This window comes from Sturnira hondurensis, unplaced genomic scaffold (genome assembly GCF_014824575.4).
Source record: "Sturnira hondurensis isolate 20B ecotype Veracruz unplaced genomic scaffold, ASM1482457v3 Scaffold0022201, whole genome shotgun sequence".
Lineage (NCBI taxonomy): Eukaryota > Metazoa > Chordata > Mammalia > Chiroptera > Phyllostomidae > Sturnira > Sturnira hondurensis.
In genome coordinates, this window is record NW_028094832.1 from 5324797 (window position 1) to 5343372 (window position 18576).

General features: G+C 42.6%; 1 protein-coding gene across 3 annotated transcripts in view; it reads left to right on the forward strand.

Annotated features, from left to right (window-relative positions):
- HIVEP2 (HIVEP zinc finger 2) overlaps nt 1-18576 on the forward strand; it is a 182688-nt gene that overhangs the window by 146601 nt on the left and 17511 nt on the right. The window contains exons 4-6 of one of the 3 annotated variants that reach the window (XM_037034756.1): nt 6063-6155; nt 12265-12309; nt 12972-18520. In XM_037034756.1, the coding sequence (XP_036890651.1) occupies nt 13349-18520 (5172 nt within the window). In that variant the 5' untranslated portion in view covers nt 6063-6155; nt 12265-12309; nt 12972-13348. The remainder of the gene's footprint in view (nt 1-6062; nt 6156-12264; nt 12310-12971; nt 18521-18576) is intronic. The other 2 variants (XM_037034757.1, XM_037034758.1) reach the window with 2 other exon arrangements.

Consider the following 18576-nt stretch of genomic DNA (forward strand, 5'->3'; position numbering starts at 1 on the left):
GATCTTGTTTGTATATACCTGTAGCAACCAAATAGTAAACATAAGCACTGCAAAAGATAAAACTGGAGAAGACAATGCATTGGAGTTACGACTTATGACATAGTTCTCACTGGAGGAGTAAACAGTCCTCCTTTGGTTTCATCCTCCATATATTTAGTTAGACAGTAAATATTTAAGATCGCTTGTCCAGGAGTGTTTACCTACCTGCCGTAATAACACTAAGGGACAGAGTAGAGAAGATCGAAAAGAAGGGAAATAAAAATAAAAATAAAAATGCATGACAAATGAGAGAGCAAGAAACGTGTTTAATTCTGTGAAACGTCTCATTGGCCTTGTCCTTTTGCAAAGACAAGGCAGCACGCACCATTCCACAGCGCCCTAGTGCCTGTTTAGGATAGTAAATAATTTACTACTTATAGAACTCGACTGTTTTGGCAATTGTCGCTACCGTGACGTCATTTTGGAAAAATTAACATTTTTATTGAACTTATTTTATTTTCTATAGAAACATAATTCAATGAAACATTGGTTTTTAACTACTGTTGTTTTTGTTTCTTGGACAGATTAGCTTTAAAATGTGGATGATACATGTCTTGCTCACCCTAAGTTCAACACCATCTGTGTTTTGTTTTTCATTCCTTTACTCAATCAGTTTATGCAATAGGGCCAGGTTTTTAAAAAAAAACACCTTTAAATGAAAGGAAGTAGGATGGATAGTGGAAAATAATTGACTTGAAGGTTTGAAGACCTAACTAAGCCCTGGTCCTGAGCCAGCGTCATGAACAGTGGGTCCTTAAGCCAGTATTTTGACTTCTCCAGTTCTCAGCTGTTTCTACTGTTCGTTGGCTGATGGGTTAATGATTTCTGAAGTCTTTGACAATACTAACCACACCTTGTATAATTTAGAATGAGCTCAAAACTAATGATGATTGAAGTGGGCAGGAATACCTTTGCTCCTTAGTAAGGTAGTCAGGTATGACTTGTTTGATGTCAAATATGTGGTCCAGAAAACAAACATCAGTTACAACAACAGTCTTGGAAAACATGGCGTGTGTTTAAGAACATTTGTGGGGGTGGGTTTGCATGGCTGGTACCCAGTGGTCACAGGTCCAATGAGAGCGAGGACTGGCAAACACTGGACTATCCCAGATCATCAAAGAAGGATGAAATTATGTTCAGGAGACTAATTGACTCAAGGAGAAGGCTAATGTACTATGGAAAATAATCACTAACAGGCGATTAGACAAAAATTTTCTCTTTAGTCTTTACCTAACCATGAGGTTGTATTGACTAGAACATCTTATTCCCTGAGCACCCCAAGAACCAACATTTTACCTCGCTAAAATAAAGTATATACAACTAGAGAGAAACTGCAATGGTAGTCATATTTTTATGTCACCTGACAAATGTATTTATCACTCTATCTAAAATGGAGAACTGTGTACTTTTGCATATCAGCCCACAGAGATTTCTCTAAAGACTTGCTCAGTGCTGCTTCCTCTCTGAAAGCCTTTTCAAATTCTCCTGATAGGATTGGGCATTTCCTGACCTGTGGTCTCCCTGTGCTGTGTTCACATTTATGTTAAAGCTCTGTCTTGAACTTACATGTTCAGAACGTCTCCCTTGTAGGTTCTGAGCAGAACCTTCAATGCAGAACTTGCCATTTCACTTTTTGAATATTACAGACTTGGCCCATTTGTGGCACATAGTAGGCATCCATTCAATACATGTCATAAAATAGTTAGAAACCCCAGTGAAGGAGGCCTAAGTGACAGTCACTGATTATTCACACGTGCCTGCTTCTTTGTTTTCAGTAGCCTTGATTTAGTGATGCTTTCATTGGTGTCTTTTCTGCGTTCCAGGGCTGACTGCCTGCTGAGAAGCAATAATACATCAGAGGTCGGTCTGGTGTCACCTTTACAGACAGGTGTAGAACCGGAATCCTAAATAATTATGGCAAAATAGGTGAATTTTGCCCCAGCCAACTCTTGTGAAAAATCCTCTTTCCCACTCACATTTTTGACTTTTTAGTCTTCTACCTTGTTGCCTCAGTAATGAGTTGCCCCATGTTCCGAAATTACCACTTTTCCCCACATGTATCTCTTTAGACTTTTTTACATGTCAAACCAGACTCCAGCCTCTACCTCCACATAGGCATCATGCGGATCAAAGTATTTGTGCGTATATGTATGCGTGTGTGTGTTCATCTTCACAGCCTGCTCCTCCTTCTCCCTGGCGTCTCTCACTTGCCACTCTCGACACTGCAACATGGACGGATGGGTCTGTTTAGAGCCTTTTTTTGTGGAGAAGGAAAGATGACTCTGTCAAAAAATGGCGGAATTGATAAAGTGTATCTTGAACCTGCATTTTTACCTTTCAGCACCTGTTCCCCATATTTACCTCCTACTTTTGAATCTCTTCTACTACCTTCTATAAAATAAAAATGTCTCCTCTCTAATGTATGAACAGTAACATTTGTTCTTTAAAACGTCACTCTTAAACATTCCTTTTAACCAAAAAAATATAAGGATCATATTCGTTTCCAGGTCCTATTGGCCATTTTGCATAGAGTTAATTATTGCCAATAATGATTATTTTTAATTGTGACAACTCTCATCTAAAGTGTTACAGGTTTATAGTATCAGCTCTTTTACTAAAATTATGAGCTAGTATGTATTTGTTTAACTTCAGGAAAAATAAGAATGGTGGAAGGTACTTACATTTCCATGAGAAGTTTGCTGATAAAACTTTAACCTCTTGTGCGATTCATGAAAAAGTCGTTTAAATCATTAAACCATAACTTGTGTTCAAATAATTTGAAATGACAGAGCATTGAAATAATAAAGAGTCCTGCCAACAATGGGTAGTTTAAAAATACCCCCCTCTGCCTGCCTATCATCTACCTGTTTATCTCATCACAGCTCAACGTGACCAATGACCCCTGCTTAGCTTAGTGATTTAGTATAATAACCTGTAAGCATTCAAGAATAAATATCTAATGCCAAGAATTTTTTTCTAAGAGTAGAAAGACTAAGAAACCACTGATAGGAGCAATAATACTCAAGCTTATCAGGTGTTGGTTGGAAACAGGGGGTAGAGGATTGGAAAATATTTTTAAGGAACTCTTCTGCAGACTTACAGGTAACAAACAGAAGAACTAGTCTGTACTTGGTTAGTAAAGTGAAAGGTAATTTTTCCTCCTTTTAAGAATGAGTATTAAGATGACCTTAGAATATTTAACAAGGTCTGTTAACACTATTTTCTGAGAACTTACTGGTTTTATTGAATATTGAGTTTTCACTGCATGGTGATTTTTTATGAATCACGTAACCTAAAAGTAAAGTTGAAGAAATGAAAATCTCTTCTCTTTTGTTCCATTGTTTAGTATTGTGTTATGCGAACTGCTGGTTTCTATGGAAGAGAAGCAGAGCTGTCATACTACAATCTCAAGAGCTGTGTGGGGAAAGATTTGTTTTTTATTTATTTATGTTATCATTATTACTTTTAAAAATCCTCATGCAAGGGTATGTTTATTTGGAGTGGGAGGATATGTTTATGATTTTGGAGTGGGAGGAGAGAGAGAGAAGACAAGACAAGACAAGACAAGACAGAGAAATATTGATTGGTTACCTCCCCTATGTGCCCCAACCAGGGGTCAAACCCACAACCCAGTTTTATGCCCTGACCGCCTGACCAGGATCAAACCTGCAACCTTTACGTGTACAGGGCATACAGGGCAATGATCCAATCCACGAGGCCACCTGGCCAGGGCCAATTTTCTTTCATGTTTATGAAGAAACTGAGGTACAAACAACTTGCTTAAAGTTAATGCAAAAATAATTTTCTGAGTTGTTATCTCCATGTCTTTGTTATAATAGTACCCATAATCACCTCCCTTATAGAGGCCATTACTGATTCCAATTTGCAGCAAAATGATTTGTGCAAACCCTCAGAAATTGGTGTCATATCTTTCCCATTAATATCATCGAGATCTTGGCTTTAAAATGGCTCTAATTACCTGGAAGTTTCTGTGAGGTAAAAATATAAGTAGAACATCATTATCATTGCCTTTTTCTGTTAGGGAAAAACCAGGCATTGAAGTCATGCATTTTAAGTCATATGACAGAAAACAATTTTTGAATCCTCTTATTGAGGGAAAAGCAGAATCTTCTGTAATCTAAAATTCCAGATACATATGCATGTCAGGAGATGAGCATTTTCTACTTCCAGTAGCCACAGCCCTGGAAAGTGAGACGGAAAAGCGGAGTCAGAACTGGGAACACTGCCTGGTGACGACTTGTCTGGGGTGCACTCGCCGGCTGTTCTGCCTGTGGGAGTGGTTGGTAGGGATGATGACTTCTGGGCTGGCTGTTGGTCAGGTGCCTCTTGAAGTCGCTTCACCACTGGAAGAAGTGGATATCAGCACTGACCTCCTGAGGATTACCTTCTCCTCTCCCCTTCTTCCCTCTTAGTTCAGTGACTCTGGGATTGCCAAACGTAGTGACTGAATAGTGCAACTGACTTTCCCTATATGTAGCTAAATCTATAGAATCTGGGCACATTGATGTCTTGGGTGAATTTTGCTCAGAGTGCAAAGTGGCTCGGTGATTTATTTATTCATTTATTTTCTGCAGAAGGCCGTATTGCCGAGGTGTAATTTGGGGTTTTTCAAAGCATTATAACTTGATGTTATTAAAAAAGGAGATGCTATTTGGTTTGTTAGAAATATACATATAGTTAATTATTCATTATCTTATAGAATACATATTTTCTTCCATTCTTTCTCTCTCTCTTCCTTCCTTTCTTCCCTTCCCATTCTTCCCTTTCTTTCCTCTTTCCACGTTGCCACTATTCTCTTAATCAATCATGCTCTTTGGCTTTAATGAAGCTTTCAGTTTTGAAAATAGTACAGCTTGTCAAGTGTCATGTTCAGTGCCAGCAAAAGGCAGATTTGAGGCAAGAAGAACAAAGTTTAGAAGAAAATTAATGTAACATTTGCTTAATAATTTGCCCTTTGCAGCAACAGAATCTTATCTGATCACCCACATTCATCTGGTTGCCAATGTGGCTCTTGCTTCAATTGCAGAAGCTATTTTTGCACCTTTTATGTCTTTTGAGGAACTGATGGGCCTCCTTGCTTACAGTGATTCATGTCTTGATGTGAACAGGGTGTCCCAATGTGCTACTGCGGTGATGTGCAGAAAGGAGGGGCAATTAAAGCGAGCTTCTTCGCTTAAGCATTTTGAATGCTCTCATGAATTGGTACTGGATTGAAGTGCATTTGAATTGTCATGTGTTGATGCTTTAGTCCTTTCTATGGGACAATAACTTTTCTGGAATAAAGCAATGTTTTAAAAAATTAACAAATATAAAATAACTATCTAGGGGCAGTACAACAATATTTTATATGGGCCTTTTGTATTTGGAGGTAAACCATCTCGAGATGGTTGATTGATCTGTTTGGATTAAGTAATTTAACTGAACTTCCATGCATTTTGGGGGGGGGATCAGGCTTGGGTAAATATTAATTCTTAGTATGAGAAAGTCCCTTTCTTTGCTACTTACTAGGGTTTGTTAAGTATCAGGATTGGCCTTTGGTTGGTTTTGGTTTCCTATTTTAGAAATTAATTTTAGCACAGAACATAACATTGCTGATGTAAACTGCAGAGAAGAATTTGCTACGAGGATCTGAGACTTCGTCCTGTGGAGTTGCATTGCCGATGCACCATAAATTGTGTGAGAATGTCAGCTTTAGTGCAGAAGTGTGTCATGGACTTCATTGGTGTAATTGCAAAGTTAAGTTTTACCTTTGGCCTTATTTTCCCATGGCCTCTGCTTTTATTGTTGCAAGCAATTCTCTTTTAATACGTATACTTATCCTAGAGATTTAAACTATGTTCACAGACAGAATTTTTTTTTTCTTGGGAAAAGAAAAGTCTTCTTGAGAGATCCAGTTCTATCTTCTCCGCCTCGAGTAGGCAGTTTCTGTGAGTAAAGAATGAGCGTGCCTATGAACTCCACCCCAAGGGTCATCACTTTAAAATCTCCTGTCCATCTTTTAGATTCCAGAAGCTGTACGTGAGTCCCCGTGGGAGAGTCGGCACCGTGGCGGGCGCAGACGGTTGTGATGCAGTTTTGTGATGGGAGGAGAACAGGTTAATAACTAAATTTATTATTTATTCTGTTCTTCTTACGTTTAACTTGAAAAGCAGTTTGGGACATGATGCACCCATACATAAACTGCCTTCGTCGTGATATCTGGGAGGAAAAATGTATCTGCTATTTACAGAGAAAAGTGGCGTGATTTGTTTTGGCTTTTTTAAAAAAATTATTGACCAGTTTTAATTATAATTTTTTTAATGATATAACCTTGTTTCAAAGAATCTTTCTGGCAAAGTTTCTTTTCATGTAAAATTCTACTTAGCAGTAAATCCTAATTACTTTTGCTTATACATTCCACTACAAGACCAAAATCACAATTATAAAAATATCACAAAACAATTTATGAGAAAATATTAAAAGTAGTGAAACACAGTCAAATCATGATATTTTTCCCTTTCTCCAAAAGTTCTCTGAATTGCTTGACAGAGTTTTATGTAATATACAGTATCTTCCTCGTATCGGCAAGTTGCTTATTTTAGGAAGAGCTGAGGTTGTTATGGGGATTTTTACTAATAAAAGAAGCATTTATAATGAATTTGGCTCTCGGGAAAGTGCCTTTTTTCCATCATCCTGTGGAAATAAGTCTGTATTCAGCTGGGCGCTGGCACAGGGCACAGTTTTTTCATGGACCCTTTTTTCCCTCATCTGGGAGTCATCCGTGGTGGGACTCGTGGCCATTGCTCACAGCAACAGTGCTCTCAGACGCTCCTGTGTTTGTGAAAATATTGTGTGATTGATCTCTGGCATTTGAAAATGGAATATATGGAAATGGCTTCTAAAATTTTGCTTGCTAACTTCTATCATAAGACGTAGGTTTGTTTACAAGTAAAATACCACTAAATTCTCAAAAAAAGACCAAATAACCATTTTAGTTCTTAACCATTTCATTATTAAATATTGGAAGTGGAGGAGTAGTGTCTGGTGCCAGTCATTTTCTCCATTATTATTTAGGATGTTGTTATTTAATGCTCACTTGACTTTTGCCACCACTCAAGTAATGATTAATTTCCTGAGGTAAAGTTTTTTTTCTAAGGTAGTGTTTTTCTAAGCAAAAGATCCCTGATGGACAACCCTGCACACTGTAGGCCTTCATTCATCTGCAGAGCGAGCCTGCCCTCCTGCCAGGCCCACCCAGCTGCTACCCCGAGGAGACCTCTGTCAGGTCCATATATACGGGCGCTCTTTCTGTGCCTGTCCTTTCAGGGTCTGCCTGAGCACACTAGCTACCTGGTTGCCAAATTTATTGGAGTGGGACCAAAGGACAGGGCACGCTTTTAAGAAAAATGGCTACTCTTCCATGCTGTGTATCATTTTCTTTTCTTTTGCCCAGTTCCTTTAGTTCCATTGCCTCGGAAGTAGCCACGTGGAGGGTAATACCTTTTTCATCACAGCCCCTCTCTGGAAAATGTGCTGAGCCTGCTTCATTGTGCCCGTCTTTACCAACAGGTAGATTCCTAGGGGCTGGGGCACCTTCCACGGGCAACCCGGAAGCCACATCCTCCAGCAAAATGTCTTTCTCTTTCTGTAGCACTGAAAGACATTAGGGGAACTTTTAAATGGGAATGTGAAACCGTGTTTGGAATACCTCTCCTTTGTTGGCAGTGTGTGCCAAAAATGACTTTGCGTGGGTTTGGTTACCATAAAAAGGAATCTCAGAGGGAATGAAATGATAACTGGCTGCTTTTATGTGAGAATTGCTCTAATACTGCATTTTTTAAACATATAGATTGATTAGGAAAACTGGACGTTTACTTTTAACAATTAGAGTAAATAAAAGTGAAATAATTTACCCAGTCATAGAGAAGTGATATAGCTATAATTAAGCTCATTACTATAGATCTTTAAAGCACTAGGTAGATCCATATTGAGAAAATCAAACTAAAACTGTAGGTGTATAAAGTGGTACATTTGATGGTTTGTAATAATGTTATGAGATCCAAAGAAACTGTTTCCCAATCTATAAGCATTTTCATACATTTAAACAATAAGACAGAAGCTCAGGAATTTATACCGTTGTTGGTAGAGTTATATTACTAAGTAAAGGTGTCCCCTCAAAAAACATGTCAAAATGGCCTGATCAAATTTTGGATTAAACTGCGGAAGTCTTACGATTTTGAAAGTGAGTTTCTTTGCCTAAATATGAGTTGAGGAGAATAGCAAAGACTGTTGAACACTCCCAACTCCTGCTTAGTGAAGAGACAGACAGTCGTGCCATGCCCTGGAATGGATCTGGGAACACAATTTACACTGCAGAGTTCTCTCAGTTTCAACAACAAAGCAACTGCAGACAGGAGGTTAATGAAAAGAGCCCACATGTTTAATGGTTCGTGAATATGATCAGTAAATCCCCCAAAAGACTGATCACTCGTTTCCTCTCCCATCTACCTTTCGCTGCATGTCTCAGAAATTCCAAACAGGAAACCGATTTTATGGATAACACTTGGTGTTGGAGAGAATACCCTCAAATATGTTTAAAATCTAATATAAAGGATTCACATAAAAAAAGGTTTAAAATCTAATGCAAAAGGTTCGTGGGAAATAGTAATGATTTCCAGTTCTTGAGTAATATTCTTAAGCTTCCCACTGAAGTGAGAATTTGGACAGTGCAGTTCAGATAAGGGCAGAGCAGGGAGCCCCCCCTGCTCTCAGATGAGGGGGGGCTCCCGGGTACTGCTGGGAGCATCCCCTTAGCCACAGACAGGGCTCCTCCTGAGCGTCCAGGAGGAGGTGATGCGGCAGGGGGTGCCATCTGATTTTGTGATGAAGTGGTAGGACGTATTAGGTAGGTGTACCTTAGAAACTTGAAGAGATTTTTCCGACAGAAGCTATTTGCGTAATTGAGTCAATGTGGTTTTTTTTACTGGGATCAAAGTTTTGAATTTAAAAAATTTTCTGGATAACAAATGTTCTTGGAGTACAGGATGATAACATGTTAATATCAGCAAAATTGATTGTTACTTTTTTAATAAAAGAGTATATATGACTTTTTCTGATTAGCCCCCTTTCCTAAAAGTTTAAATCCAAGAACAATTAACTAGATGTTTAGGTCATTTTTGTTCTGACTATTAAACACCTGCTTTTAAATTTTATGTAAATCTCTTTTTCATCTTCTGGTCTATTTTTTAACAGCAGATTGTTATAGCTATTTTTTATTAATTTTATTTGATACATCTCTTTTATGTGATATGTCCTTAAGAATAAGAATTATATGTGTCTTGTTGAGGGTGTAATGGTTCTAATGATTAATTATTAATTATTTAATTATTACTGTAAATTATAAAATTAAAACCTTCTGGTTTATTAAGGTATCTCACTGCAATGGAAATATTATATTCTACGTAATTAGTAAATATACTATCTCAGTCCTGTTTTTCATATAATTTTATATATGAAGTCTCCATTGTAAGTAAAATTACAATTGTGTGTAAACTAACAAATGGGAAGCAACCATATTCCTAATTTTCAGTTTGATGAGGCTCTTATTTTCCCTAAAAGTAATGATTTTAATTTTTTTATTTTTTATAGAGTTTACACTCAATATTACTTTATTTTAGCTTCAAATGTACAGTAGAGTGGTAGGACGAGTATATACTTTCCACAGTGCCCCCCCTGACATTCCCAGTACCCCCCACCCCCGGTGACACGTTGTCATCACGATGTGATTGACTGCTTTCTGTGCAGCACCTTCTCCACACCCCCTGTTTTGTAATGATCAATCTGCACTTTTTAATCCCTGCACTTTTCCACCCAGTCCCCCTTTTAAATGAATAAAGTAAGCGAACCGGTTGTTTGCTGTGGGCTGTTCTCATACACAGCTGTCCTCATCGATGCTCTAATGTACACGTTTGGAACACTCTTTAAAGTATGGATTTGTCTGCTGTTTAGGAAATGGCAATGTTAATGCTACTTCTCTGCAAGACTCATATATTCTCCCACAACCATGAAAAATGTAAGCATTAAAACTATTGGAGTCACGTAAAAATATTTAGGAACAAGTGATGGGTTATATTAGGTTTCGATCAAACTTAACAGCAGAGGCGAGACCTCATAGGCTCGGAGGTCCGCCAAACTGGACTCGGTTTCGTTCTGACACTCAACCTACTTGAGGATCATATTCAGCTGTAAAATAGGTGAAATAACACTAACTGCGTAGGGCTGTCGTGAAGGTCAAATAAGAGAATGTATATGTAAGTCTACACCAGTTGTCAGCATACGGTAACTGCATACTAAACGACCAAAATTATTGTTTACCAGCATTGAAGCTGTGTGCATAGATCAATACCATGATAAAATATTAAATATGGAAAGTAACCTTGATATGAATCAGTTCAAGCTTTGACTTCTAATTAAGGAAATAGTTGCAAATGTTTCTGTCTTGACTCAAAAAATGCATTTTATTTTCATTTTAGAAGGTGTAACTTAACTCTGAAAGTGTGACAAAGGTTATATGTATAAGAAGCTTAAATATTTAGCTAATTGAACAAAAATTAGCCTATTTGGGGTTGACATTGCGTGTTCTTGCTAGCATGGTTGCTGGCGCAGGCGAAGTAGGTTTGCACTGCGGTATTACAAGGCCCCTACTTCTCTTTCCATCTTTGCCTTATTACCTATGGAGGGATGTGTAGAAGAATCACCGTGGGGGGAAATTCAGTTCAATACTAAAACTTTTTAGCAAACCGGGGTTAATATGCTACTTGTTTAGTTTTTGCAGCGAGTGCCTTACAAATCTGCATGGCTGTCAGCCGCAGAAGGATATTTTGATGACAGATCTCTTGCCACCAATACCTGTGCCTACTGATTTCTCATCCCAAAGCCTTCTTATTCCCGTGGGAATTTGCATTTCCTTTTCCCTTTTCTAAGTGTAACTGCTGTTATCGTTATTACATTGCCATTCTGTATGAGAGAGCAAATTTGATGTGAAAGTAAGACTGGTACTTGAGAGTTAGTTCGGGAAATTGTAGTACATTTGCATCTTGTTTTCTTCAACAATATTTTATTTAAAAGATGAGCATGCTTGGGTTAAAAATATAAACAAAAATAGCAAGCACAGCAAGTCATAAAGTGAAAAGTAGAAATCCTTTCCCGCCCCTCCCTCTGACTCCCTGGGCCACTTCTGCCCTTTAGCTGCTGTTAAAAGCTGTCACATCCATCTTTGCCTAAATTTTCTGTTTATTACCTGTTTCTCTTTTACACAAATGGGATTATTAAATACAACCTAGGGTGCAATAAGCATTTTTTTACATTCAACCTTACGGTCTTTTGGAATGAGTTTTTATAGTGGTGCTCATAGCTGTCCTTCATTTCCGTAGATGGTTGAGTTTTATGATGGAGCTTTAATTTATTTCAGCAATCCTTGTACACAATTCCTCGTGCATTTGCACAGGTCCACCTGTAAGGATAGACTCCCAGCAGTGGAATTCCTGGGCCCACAGGCATGAGCTTTTCTACTTTGGTAAGCACTGACATGTTGCCTGCCCAGCACAAGTGAGCACTGAAGTGCTCAGAATCCTCTGGGGACTACATTGGAAATTTGCTTATGAAAGTTGACCATCACTTGAAGTCTGATAGGTTCTAAGTTGTTGAGTTCTCCACAGTCATCTGGAGGAATCCTTTACTTGCTTGTGATGTACATTTCCTAAGGAGGAAATGTATTCTTTTAAATACTCAAAGCTATAGATGCAAAAAGAAAACTGCTATTTTCAATTTTTCACTGTCTAAGGGATTGGAACCAGGCTAATTGTGTCAAGAAAACCAAGATTTGTTTCATATAATAATCTTATACCTTAGAAAATATTACTCCGCACTTTGTATGCCTTTTCCTCTCTGAATCATTTTTGGACACCATGTCAGTGTAATGTCACTGCTTTGTTACAATGTATTCTAAGAAGTCACCTGCTTTTATTCTGTAGGACACATAGTGTTGTGAGCTCTGGTGTACATGGACCTTAAATTGACACTGTGTGCAGCAGCAGTGTTGCCGCAGCATTGCAAACTCTGGGATAAGTGAACTTTAAATTGGCACTCTGTGCAGCAAACATTGGAGCAGTGTTGCGATGTAACACGCAGGGCAATTTCTCCTGACTGCATTTGTTTCCCCCCCAGGAAGCGTCGAGACAATCATGCCCACGAGCACTCCACACCGCTCAGGTAGTCATCACACTTTTCAGCTCTTCCTAAAATATGTTTTGTTGTCCATATTATGAAGGTTTTCTATATAAGTATTTATTTATCTTGACTTTCCTGCTTTCTCCAAAGTTCTTTGGCAATCATCGATTCTTACAGACTTAGCTGAGCTCTACTAATCACTGCTTTTAAGCTGTAAACATGTCTGTGTTGTTCATTATATATTCTTATATATTTATATGTTTACATAATTAAATTATATACTTACAAGTCTATATTTTATATTAAGCTATAAAATATCTCTATACAAAGAAATATGTGAACCAGCTTGATACAACTTGGTAAGAAATAGCTCTAAAGTTATTTTAATGAAGGCTTTTAAGATTTTTATGATTTTATAAATAATATCAAAAGTTGTTCTTAAAATTCTTTTCTAACCAAAATTAATGTGTATTTAAAAGGATGATCACAATTCAAGCATTGAAGAGATTTATGCTTATGAGTTAATGCTAAGTTTGATATTAATATCCCTTAATTGTGGAAATAATGTAATGGCCATAAAAAATTCCTTAGAGTAAGAATCACTTCCAATTTATCTAATTTCAGGCTGGTTATTTAGGATTGGTTTTGGTTTTTCACTTGATAACTGTTTTTGACAATCTCTTTGTACTTGTTTCCCCTCCCAGATCATTTTATCTCAGTGAAACTGGCGATTGGACTTTGCTCTAGTTGATGGACAGAATTTCTCCTAGACTATTCGTCATCCCAATTTCATCCGAGTTGAAAATATTCAAATGCCATAAGAAAATTTCACAGACTTGCACTTAGCTTTTGGGTGGACGTTGCTGCAATGGAGAGAACTGTGTTATAGCCCTGGCCCAAGGACATTGCCCCTAGCCTACGGGGTGGGTGTCAGAGGTTGCCAAGAGGAGGCGTGCTCAGCGAGCTTGCAGACACCTGGAACATGGAAGCAAGCAAGCTTTGAAAAGCACAGCGTTGGAGACGCTCCATGAGTCTGCAGGGCTTTCCAGCCAATTAGCACTTACGACCTTGTGTGACGAAAATGGACACTGGGGACACAGCTCTAGGACAAAAAGCTACCTCAAGGTCTGGAGAAACTGATAAAGCATCAGGTAGATGGAGACAGGAGCAATCAGCTGTTATTAAGATGAGCACTTTTGGCAGCCAAGAAGGACAGCGGCAACCGCAAATAGATCCGGAGCAAATAGGGAACCCAGCAACAGCACAGCTCTTCGGTTCTGGGAAGCTGGCCTCCCCTGGTGACGTGGCACAGCAGGTCCCAGAGAAGCAATACCCACCGCACCGTCCGAGTCCTTACTCATGCCAACACTCCCTCTCTTTCCCGCAGCCCTCGTTGCCGCAGGGGGTCATGCACAGCAACAAGCCACAGCAGAGCCTCGAAGGCCCTCCGTGGCTTTTCCCTGGCCCTTTGCCCCCTGTTGCCTCTGAGGACTTGTTTCCCTTTCCTATCCATGGCCACAGTGGTGGTTATCCTAGAAAGAAGATTTCAAGTCTGAACCCTGCTTTTAGCCAGTACTCCCAGAAAAGTATCGAACAGTCAGAAGATGCTCACAAGAAAGAGCACAAACCCAAGAAGCCCGGCAAGTACATTTGTCCTTACTGCAGCAGGGCATGTGCCAAACCGAGCGTGCTGAAAAAACACATCAGGTCCCATACTGGCGAGCGCCCATATCCGTGCATACCTTGTGGCTTCTCCTTCAAGACAAAGAGCAATTTGTACAAGCACAGGAAGTCACATGCCCACGCAATTAAGGCAGGCTTAGTCCCTTTCACGGAGTCAGCTGTATCTAAATTGGACCTAGAGGCTGGTTTTATTGACGTAGAAGCAGAAATACATTCGGATGGTGAGCAGAGTACAGACACAGATGAGGAGAGTTCTTTATTTGTCGAGGCCTCCGACAAAATGAGTCCCGGTCCGCCGATCCCCTTGGATATTGCAAGCAGAGGGGGCTATCATGGATCATTGGAAGAATCACTGGGAGGTCCAATGAAGGTGCCGATTCTGATCATCCCTAAAAGTGGGGTTCCTTTAGCTAATGAAAGCTCTCAGTACATTGGCTCCGATATGCTGCCCAACCTGGCTTTAAATACTAAGGCTGATGACTCCCACACAGTGAAACAGAAACTTGCACTAAGACTGTCAGAGAAAAAAGGACAAGATTCTGAGCCATCTCTGAACCTTCTGAGCCCGCACAGTAAAGGAAGCACTGACTCTGGTTACTTTTCTCGCTCAGAAAGTGCAGAGCAGCAAATAAGCCCTCCAAACACAAACGCGAAGTCTTATGAAGAAATCATCTTCGGCAAATACTGTCGGCTTAGCCCCAGGAACACACTCAGTGTCACAGCCACAAGTCAGGAGCGTGCCACAATGGGCAGGAAGGGTGTGATGGAGCCGTTGCCGCACGTCAACACCAGGTTAGAGGTCAAGATGTTCGAAGATCCTGTCTCACAGCTGATCCCAAGCAAAGGAGAAGTCGATCCCACTCAGACAAGCATGCTGAAGTCCACCAAATTCAACAGTGAGTCCAGACAACCCCAGACTATTCCACCATCCATCCGGAACGAAGGAAAGCTTTACCCTGCAAATTTCCAAGGCAGCAACCCAGCTCTCTTAGAAGCTCCTGTGGACTCTTCCCCCCTTATCCGCAGCAACTCCATGCCAACTTCTTCAGCAACTAATCTGAGTATCCCCCCTTCCCTGAGAGGAAGTCACTCATTTGACGAGAGGATGACAGGCTCCGATGACGTGTTCTATCCGGGGACCGTCGGGATCCCCCCTCAGCGCATGCTGAGAAGACAAGCTGCGTTTGAGCTGCCTTCAGTCCAGGAGGGGCACCTGGAGTCTGAACACCACGGCAGGATGGTGAAGAGTATCTCAGGTTCATCCTTGAAGGAAAAGAAATTGATTCCTGGGGACAGGGCTGGCTATGACTATGACGTCTGCCGGAAACCTTACAAGAAGTGGGAAGACTCTGAAACAGCAAAGCCAAGCTACAGGGACATTTCCTGCTTGAGCTCTTTAAAGCACGGTGGCGAGTACTTTATGGACCCCTCGGTCCCACTGCAGGGAGCACCCACCATGTTCGGACCTACGTGTGAAAACAGGAAACGCCGGAAAGAGAAGAGTGTCGGAGATGAGGAGGACACCCCCATGATCTGCAGCAGTGTTGTGAGCACTCCTGTGGCCATGATGACTTCTGATTATGACCCCAAGTTGCAGCTGCAGGAAGGTGGAAGAAGTGGATTCGCCGTGGCTGCGCACGACCACGCTTCTCATGGTCACTCAGAGCGCTTTGACCCTTGTCGACCCCAACTGCACTCTGGAAGTCCATCTCTAGGGTCAGAGGAATTACCGTCAGCCACCGATTCAGACAAGGGGTCAGACCTAGGGGCCAGGAAACCTGCAGGAAATGTGATTTCTGTGATTCAACACACAAACTCACTGAGCCGACCCAATTCATTCGAAAGGTCCGAGTCATCTGAACTGGTGCCTAGTGCACAGGAGAAAGCCTCTTCGCCTTCTGAGACCTGTGACAGTGAGATTTCAGAAGCCCCGGTGAGCCCAGAGTGGGCTCCCCCCGGGGAGGGGGCAGAAGGCGGGGGGAAGCCGTCCCCTTGTCAGCAGGTTCAACAGCAGGTGTGCCACGCACAGCCCAGGCTGGTTCGCCAGCACAACATTCAGGTTCCCGAGATTCGAGTGACAGAGGAGCCAGACAAGCCAGACAAGGAGAAAGAAGCCCAGAGCAAAGAGCCAGAGAAGCCTGTGGAGGAATTTCAGTGGCCCCAGAGAAGCGAGACCCTTTCCCAGCTCCCAGCTGAGAAGCTGCCGCCCAAAAAGAAGCGGCTACGACTTGCCGACATGGAGCACTCTTCCGGGGAGTCGAGCTTTGAGTCCACAGGCACCGGCCTGTCGCGCAGCCCCAGCCAGGAAAGCAACCTGTCCCACAGCTCCAGTTTCTCAGTGTCTTTCGAAAGAGAAGACGCCGTTAGGCTTGCCGCACCCGGTAATAAGCAAGATGAGTTCGGGAAGCACTCAGAGTTTTTGACTGTCCCTGCTGGTTCATATTCACTGTCTGTCCCGGGCCACCACCACCAGAAAGAGATGCGACGCTGCTCGTCTGAGCAGATGCCTTGCCCTCACCCAACTGAAGTCCCGGAGACTCGGAGCAAATCATTTGATTATGGGAATCTGTCCCACGCCCCGGTGGCAGGGACATCGGCCTCCACGTTATCCCCATCCCGCGAGAGGAAGAAATGCTTCCTGGTTCGGCAGGCTTCCTTCAGCGGCTCCCCTGAGATTGCCCAGGGTGAGGCCGGGACCGACCTGGGCGTCAAGCAGGAGCAGATGGAACACCTGCACGCTGGCCTCAGGTCCACATGGCACCACGCCCCATCCTCTGTGCTGCCCCCTCTCCAGGCAGAGGACCTAGGGAAGCAGCTGGTGGGTCCTTGTGCCCAGCTGGGGGCAGGGCCGCTGCACCTGGCCCAACAACAGATCCTGCACCTGGACAGTCAGGAGTCTCTGAGAAATCCCTTGATACAGCCAACATCCTATATGGCAAGCAAGCACCTGTCCGAACAGCCACATTTATTTCCACATCAGGAGTCGATTCCGTTCTCTCCGATCCAGAACGCCTTGTTTCCGTTTCAGTACCCTACAGTCTGTATGGTTCACCTGCCGGCCCAGCAGCCTCCGTGGTGGCAGGCCCATTGCCCACACCCTCTCGTGCCACGTCCCCAGAAGAGCTATGGCAAGCAGCCTTTCCAGGCAGAAATTCATCCCAGCTACCCCTTAGAGCACGCTGCAGAGCACACTGGAAAGAAAGCTGCTGATTATGCACACACAAAAGAGCAAACTTACCCGGGTTATTCGGGAACATCAGGGCTACACTCAAAGAACCTTCTTCCCAAGTTTCTGTCAGACCAGAGCACCAAGTCAACAGATGTGCCCTCCGAGCAGGTTCTTCAAGAAGAGTTTGCCTCGGCGCCTGCCGGGCCTTTGCGGTCCTTACCGGGGACGGTGGTCCCTGTTAGGATCCAGACCCATGTCCCGTCCTATGGGAGTGTCATGTACACAAGCATCTCCCAGATACTTGGGCAGAACAGTCCTGCGATTGTCATATGCAAAGTGGATGAGAATATGACCCAAAGAACGCTGGTAACGAATGCGGCCATGCAAGGGATAGGGTTTAACATAGCCCAGGTGTTGGGGCAGCATGCAGGCCTGGAAAAATACCCCATCTGGAAAGTACCTCAAACCTTACCCCTTGGCTTAGAGCCCTCAATTCCCTTGTGCTTGCCTTCCACTTCCGACGGTGTCGCCACCCTGGGAGGCAGCAAGCGGATGCTTTCTCCCGCCAGCAGCTTAGAACTCTTCATGGAGACAAAGCAGCAGAAAAGGGTCAAAGAAGAAAAGATGTACGGACAGATCGTGGAGGAGCTCAGTGCTGTGGAGCTCACCAACTCGGACATCAAAAAGGATCTGTCCCGCCCACAGAAACCCCAGCTGGTGCGACAAGGCTGCACTTCTGAGCCGAAGGACGGCTTTCAGTCGGGGTCCTCGTCCTTGTCCTCGCTGTCCCCCTCCTCGTCTCAAGACCATCCCTCTGCCAGTGCGCCCCCGAGGGAGCCATTCCCTCCCAGCTCCAGGGCACCCTCTCTCGAGCAGAGGTCCAGTGGGCCTTCTGAGAGCAAGGAGTCTTCAGATGAACTGGATGTTGATGAGACAGCCTCCGACATGAGCATGAGCCCACAGAGTTCCTCGTTGCCTCAGGGAGACAGTCAGATGGCAGAGCCAGGAAGGGGCCAGAAGCTGCCTGTCGGCATGCTGGTCCACATGGCCTCCGGCCCAAGCGGGAAAGCGGCAAACTCAACACTTCTTTTCACGGAGGTGGCTGATTTCCAGCAGATTCTCCAGTTCCCCAGTCTGCGGACAACAACTACTGTGAGTTGGTGCTTCTTGAATTATACCAAACCCAGTTATGTGCAACAGGCCACCTTCAAATCCTCGGTTTATGCTTCATGGTGCATTAGTTCCTGTAACCCAAACCCATCGGGATTGAACACCAAGACTACTCTGGCTCTTCTGAGGTCAAAGCAAAAAATCACCGCAGAAATTTATACTCTGGCTGCTATGCACAGGCCTGGAACCGGCAAGCTGACATCATCAAGTGCTTGGAAGCAGTTCGCTCAGGTAATGAATGTTGTTCTGAAAGCATTCTGTGTTGTGGGTTTCAGTGCTGAGCAGAT